The sequence below is a fragment of the Canis lupus genome, chromosome X, assembly GCF_048164855.1.
Source record: "Canis lupus baileyi chromosome X, mCanLup2.hap1, whole genome shotgun sequence".
NCBI classification, from domain to species: domain Eukaryota; kingdom Metazoa; phylum Chordata; class Mammalia; order Carnivora; family Canidae; genus Canis; species Canis lupus.
In genome coordinates, this window is record NC_132876.1 from 17462772 (window position 1) to 17486016 (window position 23245).

Consider the following 23245-nt stretch of genomic DNA (forward strand, 5'->3'; position numbering starts at 1 on the left):
GGCAAACCTGGGGCTCTGGCACAGTGTGGGGATATGGAAACTGACTGGGAAGGACACAGGGTTGTAACTACATGAGACAATGTGGAGGACTGTGTCCATGAGGTTTGGCTTATTCTCGGCACTCTCATGATTTTCATTAAAGTCAAAGGAAAACATTACAAGTCACTTCAGGCAGGACATCTAATGGTGGGCCCATGGTAAGTAAGGTGGGAGTCATGCCCTCAGACCGAGCCCTATAAGGACCTGAGAGGATGTCTCATACAAATCAACAAGAATGGAGAATGTATAGGGTGCTGACTGGCTGAGACAGTGGAGGCAATGACTCTGGATCTCCGGGTTGTGAGTTCAGGCCCCTCAGAGTGCAGACATTACTTAAAAAATAAAATTTTAAAAAAGGAGTTGCCCAGGTTTTTAAGTCAGTTAAGTGACTCACTCTTGATTTCAGCATAAGTCATGATACCAGGGTTGTAACATTGAGCATCTCATCAGGCTCTGTGCCAGATGTGGAACCTGCTTAAGAATCTCACTCTCCTCCTTCTGCCACTTCATGCTCTCCCTCTCATAAAAATAAAGGAACTGGCTGGTGTAGAAGACAATTATAAATACAGGCTAAAGGCTTGTGATCAGCTGAGGAGCTAGGATTTACTGTAACCTGATGACTAAATAGTGTTGCCCCACCTCAGAAGGAAAACAAAAAATTCATTCAAACTAAATACTTAGGGCAAAAGCCCAGGTTTTAATAACAGAAACTTATAACATTCAAGTTGCAATGCTTTTGCTTAGCCTCAAGAAAACAATTTTCAGAGTGAACTCATGCCAGGAGGCGTCAACAATATCAAATTGCATCCAGGACAGCCACCTGGTTCTGCTTTCTCATTGATCATTTCCATAATAAGTTTATAAGTTGTGGGTGTGAGTATCTTTCTTGAGAAAGTGGTCCAATTCTAGTTTGTCTAGTACCTCCTGAAGGTGACCGATTAGGTCTTGTCTTTGGACTCTGAAAATAAAGAGAGACATCATTAACCAAAAGATACCTAAAGAACCTATAAAGCAATATTCTCTGTAGAAAATGCAAGGAGGAGTAACATTTGCATGAGAACAAAAAACATATTTGCAAGATAAGGGACAATCCAGCAAATGCAAAGAGTGACAGTTCAGGGTCAATGAATGTCCTCCTCAAACTCAGGTGTGAACAGTAGGTTCCTGGAGCTTAAAGGAACCAGTGAGATTCAGATGATATCACTCTAAACTGGAGACAATATGAACTCTGAGTGAGGACCAGGGTTTGAGAAATTCCAGCAGGGCCCAATACCACCTCTCCCCAAGCAACCCACTGGGCCCCCTGAGAAACACACTAGACAATTCTTCCTACACTCACTTTGCTGCTTGCTTCATGGCATATATCACAAACTTTCTCTGCAGTTCTGGAGGTCCTTGTACTCCTTCAAGCAATTTGAGGATTTTTTCATATTCTGAACATGTTTAGAAAAAAAAAAAGAACCTTCAGTACGTGTAAAGAACAAAGAGGATGTATAACAAAAACTTGATGTCTCAGCAATCATTCAAGAGCTAGAATGTTAGAGCATGTGAGCTTTCCATGCTTACATACAGACATTCAAACACAGCCACCAATGGAGCTCTCAGAAACAATAAGCAATTAAGGAATACAAAGGACTAAAAAAAAAAAAGTTTACTAGCACATTTCTGTTCAAATAATGAGGTAATGAGGAACTATTCTAATTGTGAAAACTCAATTCTGGTAAAGGATGAGCCTCAACAAGTCGGTTGGATCTAGTCTAACTCAAAGAATGAGAAAGACTTGCTCTGGTTTCATGGAGAGAAATTCTTTTTACTTACGTCCTCCAAACTCTCGAATTTCCTTCTTCAACTGCTCTTTGACTTCCATATTGATCACTATTGGTATTGGCAGTTTATCTGGCACATCTCCCGACACAGACATTGCCGTGACCTTGGGGTCAACTGCAGAGAGACAGCTGGTAATGATTATTCTTACCAGTGCATTACTACCAGGTTTGTGAAGCAACCCACCCTTGCTGATGGCACTTAAGTCATGAGACAAAGAATCCAAGTGACCGTGTGGAATGCCATCTCCTGACATATTCATAAGCTCTGGAGGAACAGATTTTGATAAGAGGCCATTGGGGATGGGGGGTGGGGTTTGACCACTTCTCGTCCCCTCCCCATGGGTACTATGAAAGACAGGTGCATCTGGAAACCAGATTGAATGTGGAGCTGCAATCATGAGCATTTCAACAACCCCACACAGACATCATCCACATGCTCCGTGTCTCTAAAGTTTTCATTTCATAGCAGAAGGCGATACCAGATAGATGGATCGGACCTAAAAATTGGACCTCAAGAAAAATAATGCAATAAAGAAGCCTCTTATATTCCTGAACTGTGTGTACATATAGAAACCTACTTGGACACGATAACCAATTAAAAACCCTTCACAGAGCCGTGGCACCCTTCAATTAATGTCCCCTTGATGCCCTCAACAAGTGGAAAAGCTAAATGTGTCCCTTGGTATCAGAATGCCTCAATTGGAACTCCATCACCAAAAATCCCAGCTAGTAAATGACAATCCTCTTCAGTCTTTTCCATCACAGAAATTTAATTTGCTGTACTCCAAGTGTGATGGGTCTACTTCATTCAATCATCTTCCTCTTGCCAAGCATCAAGCCAACACTGGGGATCAGCAGTGAACAAGACAGAAGAAACCCTTCCCTTTTGGAATGTATAACCCTGGTGGTAGGTATAAAATGAGCAAAGGAAAAAATACAGTTTGTGTCAGGAAGTAAGTAAGCAGGGATGTTACAGACAGCAGAAGGGGAAGCATCCATGAGTGTGTTGTCAGCCAGGGCCCTCTGAGGAGGTGACGCCTGGGCAGAGGCAGGAGCAGGAGACAGAGCCAGCCTGTGCATACACAAAGCAGGAGTTCCAGGGGCCCTGAGGGCCATGCAGGCCCCCTAGAGTGGGACAAACCAGGGGTGGGTAGCAATGGACACACAGGGTTAGCAAGCAGGACACAGAGAGGATAGCTGATGGTAGGAGACGATGGCAGGTCTAGGTCCTGTAGTGTGTGTAGACCAGCATTTGGATCTCAGAATCTGTGCATAATAGAGGGTGGAGTTGATGACGCTAATGATGCACGTGTCAAGAACTGATAACTCGGGATCCCTGGGTGGCGCAGCGGTTTGGCGCCTGCCTTTGGCCCAGGGCGCGATCCTGGAGACCCGGGATCGAATCCCACGTCGGGCTTCCGGTGCATGGAGCCTGCTTCTCCCTCTGCCTATGTCTCTGCCTCTCTCTCTCTCTCTCTCTCTCTCTCTCTGTGACTATCATAAATAAATAAAAATTAAAAAAAAAAGAACTGATAACTCTGTGGACATGGTCACTCTGGGCACACAGCAATAGATGAGCTCCCAGGGTCAAGTGGGAAAGCAGGACGTAAGCTCAGAAACTAGGGGAGCAGGTGAATGAGGCAGGAGGCACCATGGAATGAGGCACAGTGTAATGATGGGACTCAGGAACAATGACAGTACTAAGAGTCTCTGGAGAAAGAAGAGCACAAGGAAGAATGAAAAGGCATATTCAAGAAGAAGGAACGCAGTAGGGTGAGGAGGGAAGCCAGAAATGTTTCTAGGAAGGACAGAGTGAACATCCAGTGTGGCTAAGAAATTGAGGGTAGCATCAGCCAGAGCTGGTAACCTTGATGGGAAATGCTCCCGTGGCATGGAGGGCCCAGAGACAGGGCTTCCGTGAGTGAGGTCAGGAACGGGAGGGTAGGACAGGCATCCTCACCATCTTCCAAGGTCATGGCTGAGCCTCCGGGGTGGGATGTTCCCTCTCCTTCCTCTTTCACTGACAGCAGTGCCATCCTCTGCATTTTCTTAGACGGAGGAGGAGTGATGGGTTTCCCAGGATGTTTCTTTTGGCTTTGGGGCACAACAGCAGACTCCTCTGCTTTATCAGTCATCATTTCCTGAGGAGCATCAAGAAACGTGTTCCATTAATGACTAAAACGCAACACTACCTACACAGTATGGAGGGTCCTTAACAAGTTAAAAATAGAACGACTGCTGGAAAGATTGATAAGTTCCAGCAATTTCCCTACTAGGTACTTACCCAAAGGATACAAACTTACTGATTTGAAGGGGCGCATGTTTATAGCAGCATTTGCTACAAGACCCAAACTATGGTAAGAGCACAGATGTCCATCGACTGATAAGTGTACAAAGAACAGGTGGTGTATATACAATGGAATATTACACAGCCATCAAAAACCATGAAATCTTGCAATTACTTAGATGGAGCTAAGAGCATAGTCCTAATTGAAATAAAACAGAGAAAAGCAAATAGGCTATGATTTCACTCATATTTGGAATTTAAGAAACAAAACTAACTTAGGAGCCTCTCATGTTCTGTCACCCTCTCTGATATTTCCCACTCATTTTCTCTCCTTTCCCCTTTAAGCCCTTTCACTATTTCTTATATTCCCCGTATGAATGAAACCATATAATGTTTGTCCTAACTCTGGGAAATGAACAAGGGGTAGTGGAAGAGGAGGTGGGTGGGGGGACAGAGTGACTGGGTGACGGGCACTGAGGGGGACCTTGATGGGATGAGCACTGGGTGTTATACTATACGTTGGCAAATCGAACTCTGATAAAAATAATATACAAAAAAAAAAAAAGAAACAAAACTGATGAACGTGGGGGGAAAAGGTGGGGCAAACCATCAAAAAGACTCCTAACTACAGAGACCAAACCAAGGTTTAGTAGAGGGGAGATGGGCATGGGGTCGGGTCTAATGTGTGACAGGGCCTAAAGAGGACAGTTGTTGTGATGAGCACCACGTAATGCATGGCAGTGTAGAATCACTGAATTCTACCCCTGAAACTAATAGTAATTTTGTATTTTAATTCACTGGAGTTGGAATAAAAACTTGAAAATTAATGCAAGCATTCCAAAACTGCTTTCTACACATGTATATACATATGCATCTGGGTCATTTATATGAGGTTTAATAGGGGACACTTTTCAATGATGCCCACTCAAATATCTGTTTTCAGGAAACTCAGCCTAATTTCCATCCAGTCCATGTGAAAAATGGGAGAAGCTAACATACAGGTGTTGTCCAAAGGCAAACAATGCATATGATGAATCAGATTGCTTCCAGAATGTGTATGCCTCAGCAAGAATTGAATAGACACGTGATTACAACTTGGTGGAAGTACAAACCATCCTGTGAAAATCCTTTCAGGGGAAATCACTTCATTTCCTTTCTTGATTTAAGTGAACATTACCACTATTGTCTGAATCTTCACAGAATTCCCCTTAGTAGAGGGTAAGAGGAGAACTCTTTAATCCACCCACTTCCAATGGCAGGGAGTTCAAACACATCAGACTAGGAGCCATGTGATGAGCACTTGTCAATGTTGCTGATGGATCAAATGGTTTCGTATTGGTATGAGAGATTACTGGAAATGTCTTCTCACCCTAGGATAACCCCCCACATTTGCCCCAGCATGTTGTCAAATATTTGTGGTCAATACCTCTTCTGAACCATGGACAGTTTCCCTTCAGCAGGAGTGCAAAAGAGGGAAATGATTTTCATGGAACTTTTCCTTCCAGCTAGATTGCCTGCTAAATGTTTTCCTTGTACTGACCCACTTAATCTTCCACAGGGCCCGCTGGTTTGCAACACTGGACACTCCCCAGGGTGAGGTAAGAAACTGGCCCCCTACTCAAAGAGCAGAGAGAGGATGAAGGAAGAGGACCACTAAACCAGATTGGTAGATATCAGGTGTAACAAGCGAGGACATTTACATGCGAGGCTTGTCTTTGGCTGTCAGGAGGAACAGATAATCCACCCCTCCTGCCAGACCCTTCAGGATTATATGACCTCAATTACGTTCAGTCACATAGGTGCACATCCAGCAGCAATCATGCCCCCTCCATGAGCTCCTCAGACACTCCATCCCTCAGGACTGACTATGATAATCATGCCCATTTCCCTCTGCCACAATGTGCCCTGGGGTTCCTTGGGCATACAGGTAGATCCTCTGGTGGCTCTCTGGCTACACCAACTGTTGGATTGCTTCCTTTGCTGGGCCTAAGAGTAGCCCCACCCCCACCCCCGTAGAAAGTTCTTCGCAACTGGTGCCCAATCTGTAACGGGACACCACAGGAGCTACACAGAAGTCCAAGGTTGGAAAAACAGGTACAAACAGTGTTTGTATGGGAAGGCCGTCCCCTTATGCAAGAATCCCAGTTGTGGCCTGCTCCCTACATTGTCCTGTGGCGGCAGCATCAGGAAACTGACCTCATAATGCCTCCCACACATGCTGGGCAAGGAAGGCAGCAGTCAGGCCAGACGAGATGGACTGGGAGCAGGACCCGCCAGAGCAGGACCCCACCTGCTCCCCTCTAACAACAGTGTGGGCTTCCAACTGGGTATGGTGCATCTCGGCAGAAGAGGGGGATCCCAGGGGGCATGGAACCCTTTCCTCTCCCTCACAGCTGTGAGGAAACACACTCTTCCTGCAGAGATCCCCTTGCAAATCCCAGAAGATCCCATCTCTCCCGGGACCCATGGGGCTTAGTGTCCTGAGCGCAGCAGAGCACAGTGATCCACTGTGAGAGTCAGGCTGTGCCTGTCTCCTGAGACTTCCATAGCCTTATGAGGCTAAGTGTCTCTCAGGGGACCCCAGTCCAGGGTATGGGGTAAGAAACAGGCTCTATTGCTTCGTCATTCAAATACATTATAGCTGGGACAGTACTGTAGTCCACCAGAACAAGGTGGATTTACTGTAGGCTATTTAATCTGCTGTTTTATTTTTTATTTTTTTTTAAAGATTTTATTTATTTATTCATAGAGACACAGCTAGAGAGAGAGACAGAGACACAGGCAGAGGGAGAAGCAGGCTCCATGCAGGGAGCCCGATGTGGGACTCGATCCCGGAGTCTCCAGGATCACACCCTGGGCTGCAGGCGGCGCTAAACCGCTGCGCCACTGGGGCTGCCCTAATCTGCTGTTTTAATTTCCCATTCTTCCCTTCTACCATCCCGCTGCCCACAGCTCAATGGGACATGGAACTTTCACACCATGTCAAGTTTCTCTGCCCAGTCTTTCATATCATGACCCTTAAAACATGACCCAGATCCCTGTCTATTTGACAAGGGTATGTCTACACAGAAATCTTCTCCCATCCCCTAATGGTGGCGGCCTGTTTTGCTCATTAGGAGAAAGCTTCCATTAGGCCAGATATGTTGTCTACACAAAGGATGGCATATTGAGAACCCTCACTGGGATGGGGGGGCCCACGTATCCCTTACCACCCCCACATCAGGTGAGAACTCGGGCAGATGGTGCCAGATTCCTCTGGAGGTTGCCTGAGGCCCTGTTCAGAAGGCACAGGGCAGGCTGCTGTTGCATTAACATAGTCCCTGTGTTGTTTAGGACCATTCTGCCTGGTGTTGCACTGTGACCTTCCTGCCCACTCATGCGAGCTGCCAGATCTATGGGAGGGGCAGGCGCTAGGGCTCTGGTAGGGCATCAGCTTCCTCCTGGCCAGGAGTCTCAGTGCCTTAGGAGCCAGAGTGTGCAAGACAGCAAAGACAGCCTGGCAGACAAACCCAGATATCTCCCCACATACCCTGACCTCACGAGGACTTATTCTTGATCATCCACCCTCAGCATCCCAGTGTCCAGGCTCTAGGGAACATCCCTGCATTTCAGACCACCTGTCAGCGCTTACATTCTGGGCCCCTTGGTCTAGCAGTCATCGCCACGCATCCCAGAGCCACATGAACCACACCTGGAAGTGTGCCTTGGCCTTTGGCTGGGTGGGGTGGTCTTCAGGCGTCTGACAGACTTCCACACCTCCCCACACAGAGAGCAATGGCCAAGCCTGGAATTCCCCAATGGAGCCTCCTTCTCCAGATCCATTTCTCTAGTCTCATGGCTGGTTGACCCCTGGAGATTACTGTGCAGCTTCTGGGTGAATTCAGACACTCATCCGTTACAAGGGGGGGCGGCAAGAAGGGACGAGGGAAAGCAGCAGACCACTCGACATGGGTCCTGGGAGGTTTAAGAAACAAAGAACGTATATATGAGGCTAGTCTTGGGCAGCCGCATGAGTAGATCTTCGCGGAGCTGGCCAGAAAAAAAAAAGTTTGTATAGACAACTATACGGAGTTCATTTCAGGCACCTTCCATATGGGCCCAGCAACACTCACTCTGAAGCTGTGAACTTGCCACAGTTCCTAGGGTGGAGCAGAACTTACATTCAATGAGGTGGGGCGTGTGAGGGGGTTCTGGTGATTTGGGGCAGCTTGGAGTCAATGGGAGATCAAGTTTCTCAGGAACTCCTCCAACAAAGACAAAATTCTGGCAAAAATTAAAAACGAACTAAGGAAGGGGAGCTCTAGGGGGGTCAGGAGCGATCATCCAGCGCAAAGATTCCCATGGTGGGTGGCTGGCTTACAGACAGGAGCCCTCTCCTGGCTCAGCAGCCATCAGCCTGCAGGATCATCCTTCATCAAAATCCTTTTACTGGGCAGAAGACCATCTTATGAAAGCGAGATGAGGAAGGGGCAGGACTTGTTAAGAGTGGCTAGAAGAAGGACTAACAGGCCCGGAAATGCACACTGAGGCTCCAAGTGCTTGTTCACCACATTCACAAGGGACCTACAAAACAGGAGTGACTAATGGAAAAGCATCCCAGTGGGCTTGCTGCTACTTCCCTCAGCCCACAATCGACTCGTTTGTTGTTTTGCCAATGTCTTGTGACGTTGCTGAGTGTGAATCCATTTGTCTGAGAACTATCATGCCCTTCAAACTACCTTAGAAATATTTTAACTGAGAAATTTCAATTGCATTCACTTTATATGCAAATTTTTAATTGCATTTAATTTGGAGATGTTGAGGATCTGGGATGGGACTAAAGTGACCATGTGAGGGGTGAGCAGCATGGGATTCTGACCAGGCCTCACAGTTGAGTCCAGTCGAGCACAGAAGCTGCCCATCCTTTAGTTTCTCGGGGTGCCAGCCTGGCATCCTCCGTGGTAGCGCCTGCAGAAAGAAGGGCAGAAAGAGCTCTTTCCCCTCTCACAGCTGCTCCGCACTCTCCTGTGTAGTCACAAGTGGAGTCTGGGAGAGGCGGGGCAAGACGGCGGAAGAGTAGGATTCCCCAAGTCACCAGTCCCCACCGACTAACTTACCTACATAACTTTCGAATCATCCTCAAAACCTACGAATTCGGCCTGAGATTTAAAGAGAGAACAGCTGGAATGCTACAGAGAGAAGAGTTCGCCCTTCTATCAAGGTAGGAAGACGGAAAAAATTAAAGGAATAAAAAAGCATCCAAGGGGGAGGGGCCCCACGAGGAGCCGGGCTAAGGCTGGGCGGCAAGAGCCTCCGGGGCAGGAAAGCCCAGTCCCGGAGAAGCAGGAGCTTTACCAATCTTCCCGGATGGAAAGGCGCTCGCAGGGAACTCGGGCAGGATCCCAGGAGGAGCAGTGGAGCCCTCAGGCTCCCAGGGGCACTAGCAGAGGAACTGGGCCCCAGGGGAGAGCACCCACACCGCCAGCCGAGTACCGGAAAGGGCTGGAGCGCACGCCCGGCGGGGCCCCTGGAGGAGCCCAAGCGGCAGCTCGGGCAGCGGCTCTGCGCGGAGGGGGCCGTGCAGCCACGAGAGCTGCTCAGGCGGAGGCTCTGTGCCAAGGGGGCTGCGGGACCCCAGGAGCAGCTCAGGCGGCGGCTCCGCGCAGTGGGGGCTGTGCGGCCCTGGGAGCGCGATTCCAGCGGCAAAGGCCCTGGAGCCCAGGGCACGGGGGGACACAGCCCAGGATCGGGCGCTTCCCCCGGGACAGATGGAGGCCGGGAGGACACAGGGCAGTAAGGACGCTCCTGCCCCTGGGTGGCCCTGAGCTGTGCAGATTGGCGCCCCCTGTCCCCGGAGCATCCAGGCCCCTGTGGACTGGGAGACTGTGGTAGTTACTGCTGGAGCTGACTCCAGGGCTGGAGAGCTGGCCGTCGCCACTTTTGTTGCTCCTCCTGGTATCACCTTGTGCCTGAGACTGAGCAGGGCCGCCAAGGAGTAGGGGCCTCACAGGATAAACAGCTCCCACTGAACCCTACACCTGGCAGGAGGCTGGGCAGCTCCCCCACGTGCACACACCTGAGAATCAGCACAGCAGGCCCCTCCCCCAAAACACCAGCTGGAAGGACAGGAGAAGAGCAAGTTCTTGACCGAGCAGCGCTGGAAAGTTCCAGGGGAAGTCGAGGGATTTACAGCATATAGAATCAGAGGATACCCCCCTCGTTTTTTGTTTTTTGTTTGTTCTCCCCCCTTTTTTCTCTATTTTTCTCCTTTTTCCAGTACAACGTGGTTTTGGCCACTCTGTTCTGAGCAAAATGACTAGAAGGAAAAACTCACCACAAAAGAAAGAATCAGAAACAGTCCTCTCTCCCACAGAGTTACAAAATTTGGGTTACAATTCAATGTCAGAAAGCCAATTCAGAAACACAATTATAAATCTCCTTTCGGCTCTAGAAAAAAGCATAAAGGATTCAAGAGACTTAACGACTGCAGAATTTAGATCTAATCAGGCTGAAATTAAAAATCAATTAAATGAGATGCAATCCAAACTGGAGGTCCTAACGATGAGGGTTAACGAGGTAGAAGAACAAGTGAGTGCCATAGAAGACAAGTTGATGGCAAGGAAAGAAGCTGAGGAAAAAAGAGACAAACAATCAAAAGATCGTGAGGATAGGTTAAGGGAAATAAAGGACAGCCTCAGAAGGAAAAATCTACGTTGAATTGCGGTTCCCGAGAGGGACACAGGACCAGAAAGTGTATTTGAACAAATCATAGCTGAGAACTTCCCTAACTTTGGAAGGGAAACAGGCATTCAGATCCAGGAAATAGAGAGATCCCCCCTAAAATTAATAAAAACCACTCAACACCTCGACATTTAATAGTGAAACTTGCAAATTCCAAAGGTAAAGAGAAGATCCTTAAAGCAGCAAGAGACAAGAGATCCCTAACCTTTATGGGGAGAAGTATTAGGTTAACAGCATTGCTCTCCACAGAGAACTGGAAGGCCAGAGAGGGCTGGCAGGATATAGTCAGGGAGAAGAACCTGCAGCCAAGAATACTTTATCCAGCAAGGCTCTCATTCAGAATAGAAAGAGAGAGAAAGAGCTTCCAAGATAGGCAGAAACTGAAAGAATATGTGACCACCAAACCAGCTCTGCAAGAAATATTAAGGGGGACTCTTTAAGAGAAAGAGGAAGTCCAAGGAAACAACCCACAAAAACAGGGACTGAATAGGTATCATGATGACACTAAATTCATATCTTTCAATAGTAACTCTGAACATGAATGGGCTTAATGACCCCATCAAAAAGCGCAGGGTTTCAGACTGGATAAAAAGGCAATACCCATCTATTTGCTGTCTACAAGAGACTCATTTTATTTTATTTTATTTTAATTTTTTTTAAAATTTATTTATGATAGTCACAGAGAGAGAGAGAGAGAGAGAGAGAGAGAGAGAGGCAGAGACACAGGCAGAGGGAGAAGCAGGCTCCACGCACCAGGAGCCCGATGTGGGATTTGATCCCTGGTCTCCAGGATCGCGCCCTGGGCCAAAAGCAGGCGCCAAACCGCTGCGCCCCCCAGGGATCCCCAAGAGACTCATTTTAGACGTAAGGACACCTACAGCCTGAAAATAAAAGGTTGGAGAACCATTTACCATTCAAATGGTCCTCAAAAGAAAGCAGGGGTAGCCATCCTTATATCAGATAAATTAATGTTTATCCCAAAGACTGTAGTAAGAGATGAAGAGGGGGCAGCCCGGGGGACTCAGCGGTTTGGTGCCGCCATCAGTCCAGGGCATCATCCTGAAAACTTGGGATCGAGTCCCACATCGAGCTCCCTGTGTGGAGCCTGCTTCTCCCTCTGCCTGTGTCTCTGCCTCTCTCTCTCTCTCTCTCTGTCTCTCTTGAGTAAATAAAATCTTTTTTAAAAAGTTTCTAAAAAAGAGAGATAAAGATGGACACTATATCATTCTTAAAGGATCTATCCAATAAGAGGACCTAACAATCATCAATATTTCTGCCCCGAATGTGAGAGCTGCCAAGTATATCAATCAGTTAATAACCAAAGTTAAGACATACTTAGATAATAATACACTTATACTTGGAGACTTGAACGCAGCGCTTTCTACAATCCATGGATCTTCTAAGCACAACATCTCCAAAGAAACAAGAGCTTTAAATGATACGCTGTATCAAGTGGATTTCACAGATATTTACAACTTTACATCCAAAGGCAACTGAATACACATTCTTCTCAAGTGCACATGGAACTTTCTCCAGAATAGACAAGTGGAGTCTGGGCACCCTAGAAGGGCCTTGGTATACTGACATTCTGCACACTAAGATCCACATGTAATAAAAACATTGCCTTTTTATGAAGAGACTCCAGGCTTTGATCATACTAAATGTGAAAAGTGGTGGTTGCTGCCAGGTGGTACAATTTCTGCTGATTTCCAAATGGATCGTGTGTTTTCTATTTCACTTGCCTGGGAACACTATTTTACATAGGTTGCTTTCAATCACAGAAACAGAAAACTATCCTGTTCTAGCTAAAATGATAGAAGATGCTGACAGCTAAGTGGAGATTTGCATCAAATGAGGCTGAATCCTGTAACAATAATAGAACTAAGGGCCTGGTCCATTCCCTGGGTTCTCTTCTGCTTCTTTTGAAACTACTCCATCCCAATTCCAGCTCCTCCTCATGATCGCAACTTGGCTGCTAGGGATCCTCACTTGCATGCTACTCCAGTCCTGTGTAGCAGAAGAATGCGATCACATCTCTCCCTTGGGCTTCCTGAAGAAGTCCTAAGGTGTACTGTGATGGAATCCTTTCATTCCCATATCCACCTGCAACAATTATTTTGCTCTACAGGGCATCAATCAGAACGTGACAACTTACTTAGCTCAGGCCTCATATACCAAATGCACATATTGAAAGATACCACGCCCAATAGGTTTGATCATGTCCTTATATACAGAATCCTGTTTTCAACAATCAGAACATAAATTCTTAGGGATGCCTGGATGGCTTGGTGGCTGAGCGTCTGCCTTTGGCTCAGGGCATGATCCCAGAGTTCCACGATCGAGTCCCGCATCAGGCTTCCTTCATGGGCCTGCTTCTCCCTCTGCCTCTCTCTCTCTCTCTCTCTCTCTCTCTTTCTCTCTCTCTCATGAATAAATAAATAAAATCTTTTTTAAAAAAAGAACATAAATCCTTCTCAAGCATGCAAGCATTAGCAAAGGTGACAACAAAACCAAATCCTAAATTTCAAGCAGAATATGTTCTCTAAACAAAATGAAATCAAATTAGTACTTCTAAGCAATACAAAAAAGGCCCTCCAAAACTTGATAACATGATTCTCAATCAATACTTGCTATTTGTTTTTTGTTTGTCTGTCTAGGAAAGCCTCACATGACAGAATCTGTGGGACACAGGTAAGGAGAAACAGAGAGGAAAATGTATAGCTTTATATGCTTCTGTAAGAAAATAAAAATGGCTGCAAATACTGAGGTCTGTCCATGGAGGGAGATACAAAACGACTACAAAAAATCCCAGGACAGTAGAGCGAGAGCTACACTGTGTTCTGAACATGGTGTGTCCCCACAAACATGTGTTGAAATCCAAAGCCCCAAATAAGCTGGTATTAGGAGGCATCAGGGACCATTGACAGGTCCTGATTTCAGGACAGGGTCATGACCCCAAATGAGTTTAGTGCCTCAGAAAGAAGGCTCCAGAGAGACCCCGAACCCTCTGAGCACTGAGGGCAGAGAGAGGGCACCAGGCTCTGAACCAGGCAGCAGGCCTTGCCTAGAACGCCCTGGTGCCAGTACCCTGGTGGTCCTGGGCTTCCCGGCCTCCAGAGGTGGGGCCAAGACGTGTCTGTCCTCGTCACCTTCCCAGTTCGTGGCATGTTACTATGGCAGACGGAACACACTAAGACCGCTCCTCAAAGCAAAGCGTAAGTTAATGACAGGGAAAAGGAAAATGATCATAAAGACCTTCAACAAAAGTAAAAGTTGGTCGCTGACAGGACTATCAGCCCACGCCATCCTCGGCATGTTTATCAAGGACAATTTAGCCACAGATAAACTACACTAGCAACAAAGCAGGAGACTGAGCCCTGCATTCCTGAAGACAGTTCTGTGAAGGACAGCAGGAACACCCAGAATGATGTTATAGGAAATTTGGAATCTGAGATGAAACAGACGCTTTTCTGGAATAATGAAACATAACAAATCTCACCAAGAAAAAACAGAAAACCTGAACTCTAGTGTATGTCATACAACTTTTAGCACCAACTGAAGATCCTTCCTATACTGAAGGCTTTCCTGAGGTGTTCTTCACACATTCAGGGGGCAAATAATACCAGTCTAACTCAAACTCTTTCAGAAAAGAGAAGAAAGGGTGTGAGTTCTCTTCTCATTTTATGAGGACAGTATAAACCTGTTGCCAGGGCAGTCCAGGTGGCTCGGCGGTTTAGCGCCGCCTTCAGCCCAGGGCGAGATCCTGGAGACCCGGGATCGAGTCCCATGTCAGGCTCCCTGCATGGAGCCTGCTTCTCCCTCTGCCTGTGTCTATGCCTCTCTCTCTCCCTGTGTGTGTCTTTCACGAATAAATAAATAAAATATTTTTTAAAAATAAAATAAAAAATAAACCTGTTGCCAAGCATCTAAGAAAAACATTGGAAGATAGGAAAACGAAAGTTCCAGATCTCTCTCCTGAATCTAGACACACAACTCCTAAACAAATGGTTAGCAAATGAAATTAAATAGGACATAAAAAACCAAGCGTTGGTGGTTGCTGGGTCTATTGCTGAAAGGCAAGACTGGTTTCCCCCTGGAACATCCATCAGTATAATGTGCTACATTAACAGCAAAAACCAGGAAAAGTCACAGGTTGAAAAACCAGATTGAAGGTAGTACCTACTCATGGTAAACAATATCAGCAACTTCAGATAAAAGGAACCTTCTTTTTTTTGTTTTGTTTTGTTTTCTTTAACTTAAGAAAGGTTATCCGCCAAAAAATAGACAACCAACCAAATATATTGCTGTATTTAATGATGACATAACCATCCATTTTTTTTCTTGACTTTAAAAAAAGACAAGGGTGTCCACTGTGTATTCAAGAACATACTGCAGGAAATAAAAAACCAAAAACAAAAACCAAAAATAAATAACTAAAAATTAATATTTAGAAAAAAACATACTGCAGGAACTAAAAAATGACAGTAAACATGGTAATTATAATTTTGGAAAAGTAGAAGTGATATTGTCATTGTTCACAGTTGACATGATTTCTGACACAGAATATCCAAAAGGATGTAAAGTATTGAGAATTAACGAGTGTATAATTGTCAAGTTACTGGACATTAGAGAAGAATCCAATCACCTGTATTTCTGTGTCATAACAAATAAATTAGAAAAAGATAGTTAAAATACCATAAGAACAGTGCCAAGAATATCAAGGGCACTTGCTGGCTCAGTTGGTGGATGGTGGGACTGTTGATCTTGTGGTTGTGAGTTCGAGCCCCAAGTTGGATGCACAGATTACTTAAAAATAAAAAAAAAAATTAAAAATAAGAGAACATCAAAACCCATCAAGTAAACCTAACAATAGGTATGGCTGAAGCATTGAACATAAAACTTACAGAAATCAAAGGATTCAGTATTTGGAGAGAAATACATATCTTGTGGATTGGAAGACTCATACTAATTCACTGTTGTCAACTGCCAGAATAATTACTGCATCACTTAAAATGTAAATAATTTTACTATTTTCATTTTTTAAAAGATTGTATTTATTCATGACAGACACACAGAGGCAGAGACATAGGGACAGGGAGAGGGAGTCTCCCTGTGGGGAGCCCAGTGTGGGACTCGATCCCAGGACATTGGGATCACGACCTGAGCCAAAGGCAGACGCTCAACCACTGAGCCACTCAGGCATCCCCAGATGAGAATAATTTATCTTATTTAAAATTAAAAAGAAATCCACTCTGTTATAATTGGTGGAAATTCAGGCGCTGATAATAAATAGTATATGGAATTCAAAGGGTTTGGAATAGCTGAGACCATCTTTTGGCAAAAGTACCGAGTTGGAAGACAAATACGGGCAGACAGCTGACTTACTGGAAAGGAGGAGCAATGAGAAATCTGTGGTATTGGAGCAAGAGTGGATGGATTCACCAGTGTGACAGGACAGAGAGTCTAGAAATAAATCCGGAAACAGAAATTCCTAGATTACTGACAATGGGGCTGGTAAAACTTTGTGCTCCATTCACTAAGTCCACCTGCTCCTTACTGGGAACTGCGTCTAACCTCCATCCTGTCCACATCACATAGATCTCTGATGAACAGATGATCTAGAAGGAAACTTAGGATATTACTTTTGTGTCCTTAAAGCAGGCAAAGCTTTTGAAAAGAACAAAAGCACTGACTTTGAGTAATAAATTGATTAGACTAATTAAACTGAGAATTTCTGTTCATCAAGAGACACTATTAAGAGAGTTACATAGGGGAGTGCCTGGGTGCCTGAATTGGTTAAGGGCCTGTCTTCCATTCAGGTCATGATCTAAGGGTCCTGACGTGATCAGCATTGGGCTCCCTGCTCATTGGGGAGTCTGTTCCCATCTGTCCCTCTCCCCCACTCATGCTCCCTCTCTCTCTCTCTCTCCATCTCTCTCTGTCTCTCTCTCTGTCTCTCTCTCTCTCTCTCTCTCTCTCACACACACACACACACACACACACACACACACACGTGCCTATGCAGCGATATCTCTCACAAATAAATAAAATCCTAAAATAAAAAGAGAGAGTGACAGCGAGTGATATGAGGTACTTGAGTGGCTCAGTTTCTTAAAAATCTGACTTTTGATTTCAGATCAGGTCATGATCTCAGAGCAGTGAGGTCAAGCCCCAAGTTGCAGTCACGCTGGGTGTGTAACCTACATGAGATTCTCTTTCTCACTCCGCCTCTGCTGCTCCCAGCCTCCATCCTCCAGCTACAGTGCCCAGAGTCCCCCTCGTTTAAAAAAAGAAATAGGAAAGAGCAATAAAGTTAAAACAGATCAGCTGATGACATGCAAAATTTTATATTAAATATGTGTAAATATCAATATATGTTGAGCTAGAGATGATTTTAATAATACAAATATCTCAATAAAATGTAGGTAAAAGTCCTGGAACAGCTTTTCAAAAGAGACATAGGTCAATAGGCAGTAAACGTATCAACCAGAACAAAATGCACATTTAACATGAGAGGTCCCTGCACACCCACCAGCGTGGCCGAGATTAAAGACTACCTTTATAGCATATGTTCGCGATTATATAATGCAACAAAGTCACATACATGGTCAGCCCTAGATTCTCACTTGATACCCAAAGTCATTGAAAGGCTTAGATAGAGCCCTGCAAGACCGAGATACAAAAATCAAGGAAAAGTATTCAACCACAGGCTGAGACAGAGCATCCACGTAACAACAACCTGCCTCCAAAAAAAAAAAAAAAAAAAAGTGCATTATAGCGCCTTACCAACACCTCACCCCAAAGACTGGGACAGACCACATCAGGGAGAATCCAGCCCCTAAGGTAGAGCCCCCTAAATGCTCCCCAGCCAGGGCTGAGATACAGTAGCCAAGGAAGAGTAGCGCCCCCGCCCCCCACCTAAGGGAGATGAAGCGCCGAAGGAAACCTCCTCACCAAGGGATGAGAGACAGCACTGAAGGCACATCCACTCTTCTGGGGAGAGATGGACCTTCCCAGGAAGAGTCTCAGCTCCCCAGACCTCAGAGGGAGCACCAAGAAAGAGCCCAAAGCCTCAGTGCTGACAAAGCACCCAAGGTGAAGTTCTCTCCCTGCCAGGACTCAGACGGAGCCCCCCAGGGATATTTCCCTCCAGTCTTAAAGCATCCAAGGACCAGCACCCCCACAGGAGGTGACCAAGCACCCTGGAAAGTCACACGGGACTCTGAGACCTCACCTGGGATCAGCTGAACACCAGAAAAGCCCAGCGTCATCATGGCTGACACAAGCACCCAAGGAAAAGAGCGCCCTGGTTCTGAGCTAAGCACCAAGGAGAGTGTCTCACAGGCTGAGGTAGACGCCCTCAGGGAGAGGAACCCAAGGGCTGGGGTAACGCACCCCAGGAAACATTCCCCTCACAGAGCTTGAATGGATCCCCCGGAAACACTCCCCACCACTCACCCTCCCGGCCTCCCTTGCGGCAGCCACCCCTGCGGCAGCCACCCCTGCGGCAGCCACCCCGCCCCCGCCCTGCTCCTCGCCACCAAAACCCAAATCCCCGAAACCCTGAACCAAACGCCGCCTCTGTATAGGATTAAGATAATCACCCAAAGTCGCGTCCCCACACGGGTCCTGAGAGAGTTCCACAAAGAAAGTCCCTCGCAGAACTCGGAGACAAAACCAAGGAACAGCCTCCTCTCCAACATGGCGGAGATAACCTGCCCAGAACATGCCTCCCCCTGAGTTCAGATCACAACCAAGCAAATGCCTCCACAGGCTGAAGTAGATCCCCCGGGAACACACCACAGCCAAGGAAAAGGCACATCCAGGGCACAGAGAGCCCCCAGGGAAAAAGAATCCACACTCCCAGTGGGAAAATCCTCACCTTGTTCCAGGAGCCCGTCGAGCACCTCACACAACGGCAGTAACGCCTCTCAGGTGGAACTTTCTAGAAAGCGCCCTCTGGGAGTTCCTGGAAATACGCCCCCTGGGGGGTCTGGGAGTGCTGTGCACAGATTGCTGCCATGGGAGAAGACGCTGATGTATTACTACTGCCCCAAGGAAAGGAGAGAAAATGAGTGGGAAATATCAGAGAGGGAGACAGAACATGAGAGACTCCTAACTCTGGGAAACGAACTAGGGGTGGTGGAAAGGGAGGTGGGCGGGGGGTGGGGGTGACTGGGTGACGGGCACTGAGGGGGGGGCACTTGACGGGATGAGCACTGGGTGTTATTCTGTATGTTGGCAAACTGAACCCCAATAAAAAAATAAATTTATGCTACTGCCCCAAGGAGTGTAAGGGAAGCTGCAGGCCATGGGGAACGGCTCACCACACTGCCTCACAACAGCCCGGTTCCCCGAGAAGCTGTGTCACAGCCTGGTTGGTACTGGAGGAGCCTCCTGCCTCCCCAGGAGCCTGCCGTGCCAGCTGCCCTGACCCTGGAAGCCAGTCTTCCCAGTCGCGTCTCAGGCGCCCCCTGCAGGAAGAACTCGGTCACACAAGCCATAGGAAAAAACATTTACCGGAACCAGAACATTTTTTACATAACAGCCAAAGGGTTGAATTTCCACTTGACTGGATATACCAAAAATTGACCCACTGTTTTAACGAAAAAAAAAAAAAAGAGGAAGATTATTTGTTCATCATAATTACTAGGAAAAATTAAAGGTTTTGGTGAAAAAATTGTCTACAAAATATGCTTTGCAGGTTATTCTTGGGGGAGAAATATTCAAAGTATTTATTGCACATAAAGTGAAATCAAGACAAGATTACAAACCGTCATCCCTTCTATTCAACACTCCCTACAGGGGTGCCGCCTGGCACCTGAAGATGGTGAACAGGGCTGTACCCACAGAACAAACTCTCAGACTGTTCACTAATGGACAAACCCCAGGAGTGGTGCTTTCCAGGGAGTCACCAGGCATGTCACTTAGGGACAATTGTCTGGGAATAGAGATTGCTGGGCAGCTCCAATCCATTTGGTACCCTCCAGTGGCTGACAGGTCGTGGTTGTACAGAGCTACTGTGGATGTGACGTCATTGGTTTCAGGGCCTCCATGGAGCTGAGGAGAGGGCCCTAGGAATAGCGTTCATCACAACAGCCCAAAGCTCACTGTACCTCCTGGGATCTAGCCATCTTCCTTGATGTTCGCTCTTCCCATCGTTGCCAGCCTTGGCTTAATTAGCAGAGTTCATAAACCATTGAGTAGACAGGATTTACTCGTGTTCTCATTACTTGTATGCTTGACTGGATTTTCACAAGCCCTTCCTGCAACAACCCAGAAGTGCCCGCTCACATATGCTACATTCTAAATGAAGTTTGACTACTGTGCATCCGACTATACATTATTTACACTGCTTTCCTTTTTGTCCTGGAAGGAAACTAATATAGCCAGTGCCTGCATATTGTGAAAACTACCTGCAAAACAGGCCTCCCGGATGGTTTCTCTGGCCAACTGGTTCCATGAAATGCACATGAGGACACGGGTGGAAATTCAGAGAGTATTGGTTTTCAACTTTGCATGATAAAATCACCCAAACTCAGTGCCTGAAAGTTCCCCCAAACCTAGTGGGTGAAAATATATCCATTTCTTTTCTTCTCTCACAGTTCCATTGATCTGAATTCTGAAATATTTTTACGTACTTATGTGAATTCCATCATAATTAACATAGTTTTGGTGTACAACATACTGATTAAACAATTCTTTATATTACTCAGGGCTCCTCATGATAGGTGGAATCTTAATCCGCTTCACGTATTTCACCCATCCCTCCACCCACCTCCCCACTGGTAACCACCACTTTCTCTGTAGTTAAGAGTCTGTTCTTTTGCTTGTCCCTATTTTTCATTGTTCATGTGTTTACTTTCTTAAATTGTACGTATGAGACAAGTCATTTATTATTCGTCTTTCTATGGCAAATGGACAACTCAAATGTGGTAAGTAAAACTGAGGGTCATACTTTAGATGGGGTGACACAGCGCCTTTTGAGGAGAAGGTGGGATTAAGGAGAGAGGGGAAGGGTGACAAGTCAAGGGAATCAGAGTTGAGGCAAAAGGAGGAACGGATACAAAGGCACACAAATGGTCTCAGGCTGCCATGAGCTGGGGGCCAAGAGCCCAGTGTGGCTACATCACAAGGATGGAGGGAGAGGTAGGGGAAAATGTGGGGGGTCCCAAGAGTGCTTGGAGAGATGCTCTGCTCTTTTCAACTGCGCCTTCCATGATTGCACTTCAAAGTCCTTCCCGGCTGAATGGTTCAAGATCCTGGTTAAAACAGTTTAAACACAGGTCTGGACAGCCCACTGCTGCCGACATAACAGACGTTTGCTAGAAGGCGATCAATCTATTCCTCCTTTGAGGTTCTCTGACCATCACTTTTAGAGATTACGTGAATTGAATAATGTACGCATGGAATCCCTATGGGAAGAAAATCATCAGGTATCAGTAGAGACCTAATGCACACCCAAGGGCACAAGACTGTGGGACCCTGACTTTTGATCCTCTTAGATGATCTACACGTTATGTAAAAGCTCCTTCCCAAACCATCAGGGTAAGTTGTCATGGAAGCAGGGCAGGAAGGTCAGCACCCGGGGTTAAGGTTGCCTCCTCCTCAAGACTCCTAAAACAATCTCTGGCTCCAGAGGCCTGGTTGCTTTCCTGTCCCCAGTCAGTAAGAGTTGGCCTTAGCACTTCCTGAGAGGGCCACCTTGCCTGTTCCCTCACGTCCTTGGCCTGAATCTCTTCACAACAGAAGGACTGAATAATCCGTACTTCACGGATACAAGGGAGGAATGGGAAGAGATCAGACATTCCCAGTGTGTTCAGGGCCTGGACACAGGGGCACCCCACAACTTGTTGGTTCATGCTGAGGGTGATGAGAAGTGATTGCTGGGCTCCTTAGTGCTGTGTGACCACTCTACGGACCAGACTCTGGGGAACCTGGCACACAAGAGGGACACTCAATGCACAGAAAAGCTCCACCACAGGCCCACATCCTCTCGGGGAGCAGAAAAACCACCCGAAAGGAGATGTGGGCCTTAGCTTTCAGCAGACTCTCTGCTGTCAGTATGAACTGGTTTTCTGAGTCATTCCCCTTGAGAGGATACTTTATTATTTTAAGTGCAGGTGCTCAGAAGTAAGCCCATCCTTTCATCCTTGTTCCAATCCATGCTGCACAAATTTCTGCTAGGAGAACTCAGCCTTCTGTGCCGGTCTCCTCGAACAGGGAGTCTCAAGATGTACGTTGAAAACTAAGGGGGTCTTGCCATGCACATTATGAAAATTAATAAAGGGACCTTCCCTGAATTGGAGCCAAGAGGCCAGAAGGGGCAGATCTCACACCCTACCACCTGTTAGCCAATTGTGAATCCAACAGGAAGAGAGGAAACTTGCAAATGCACACTACATGTCAGCTACTGCTTTACGATTTCAGTAAGAGGAAGGAAGAAAGATTTTCCTACTGGCCCCAGCAACAGGCCAGAAAGACAGTCCCAGCTCAGCCAGTGAGGGACAGTCACAGGTCAGGCAATGAGTGACAGCCATGCCAGCAAATAAGAGATAGTCACAGCCCAGCCAATGAGGGACAGTCACAGCCCAGCCAATGAGGGAAAGTCGCAGCTCAGCACCCTAGAAGTGGCTCTATTTTCACTTCCCAGTTTATGCCAGTGGACTTTTTGTTGACCACTGCCTCCTCTCCTCTGTAGAATAGCCTTTCTCTCCTTTATTCTATGGACATGCCTACGGTTTTGTTGCAGATTTCTCACGCGGATTGAAATTCCCGGCTTTTCGAAATAAATGCATTTTGGTGGCAAAATAAGTGAGTTTTATTTTTAAGATTAACTATTTTCACCTGGCAAGACAACGTCCTCCCACTTTTTAGTCTGTAGGATGCAATTTAGTAAGGAATCGTTTCCTTTGGTTCTCAAGAGTGCAAGCCATGGACTGAAGATCAGCCCAGGATTAACTCTGCTTCGTGTCCCGCCCAGCTGTCCCACCTAGAGGGACGATATGCTCTCTGGAGACTCGGTTTTCTCAGGTGTTAAGTGGAAATCTAGACCCTGCCTCATAAGGTAGCTGTGGGGTGGAGATGAGCAGGAAGGTAGGTAGTCAAAGCTCACCCTGACACATTTTCCGTGTTCTGTAAATGTTCTGCTCAGGCTTGGTCCTGCCTAGAGGAGGCAGTCATGGCACAGCACCTGGGAGAGGCTACAGGCTCTGGGGCAGAAAGAAGTTCGCGGTGGGTCATTCACTGATTGTCCGTGATCTAATGACAGTGACACTACCAAGGGGTGAGGCTGGATGGATCCTCTCCCTCAATCATGAGGTGTACATGGGGCTCCTGCACAGTTTTGGGTGATGGAACCTGACGGGGAAGG

At 46.6% G+C, this 23245-nt stretch overlaps 1 protein-coding gene across 6 annotated transcripts; it reads right to left on the minus strand.

The window, feature by feature from the left end:
* Positions 1-702: 702 nt before the first annotated feature.
* LOC140627577 (cancer/testis antigen family 45 member A8-like) lies at positions 703-19331 on the minus strand. 6 transcript variants are annotated; one of them, XM_072815978.1, is made up of 6 exons: positions 19200-19331; positions 18755-18888; positions 3826-4006; positions 1858-1980; positions 1379-1472; positions 703-997 (listed from the first exon to the last, which is right to left on the minus strand). In XM_072815978.1, exons 3-6 carry the CDS (start codon positions 4001-4003, stop codon positions 898-900), a joined length of 495 nt encoding a protein of 164 aa, XP_072672079.1. In that variant the 5' UTR covers positions 4004-4006; positions 18755-18888; positions 19200-19331; the 3' UTR covers positions 703-897. The 6 variants fall into 6 exon arrangements, with proteins under 6 accessions (XP_072672079.1, XP_072672076.1, XP_072672077.1 ...); XM_072815975.1 differs by having other exon boundaries at positions 18755-18920; positions 19200-19326; XM_072815976.1 differs by having other exon boundaries at positions 18755-18917; positions 19200-19323.
* Positions 19332-23245: the final 3914 nt, after the last annotated feature.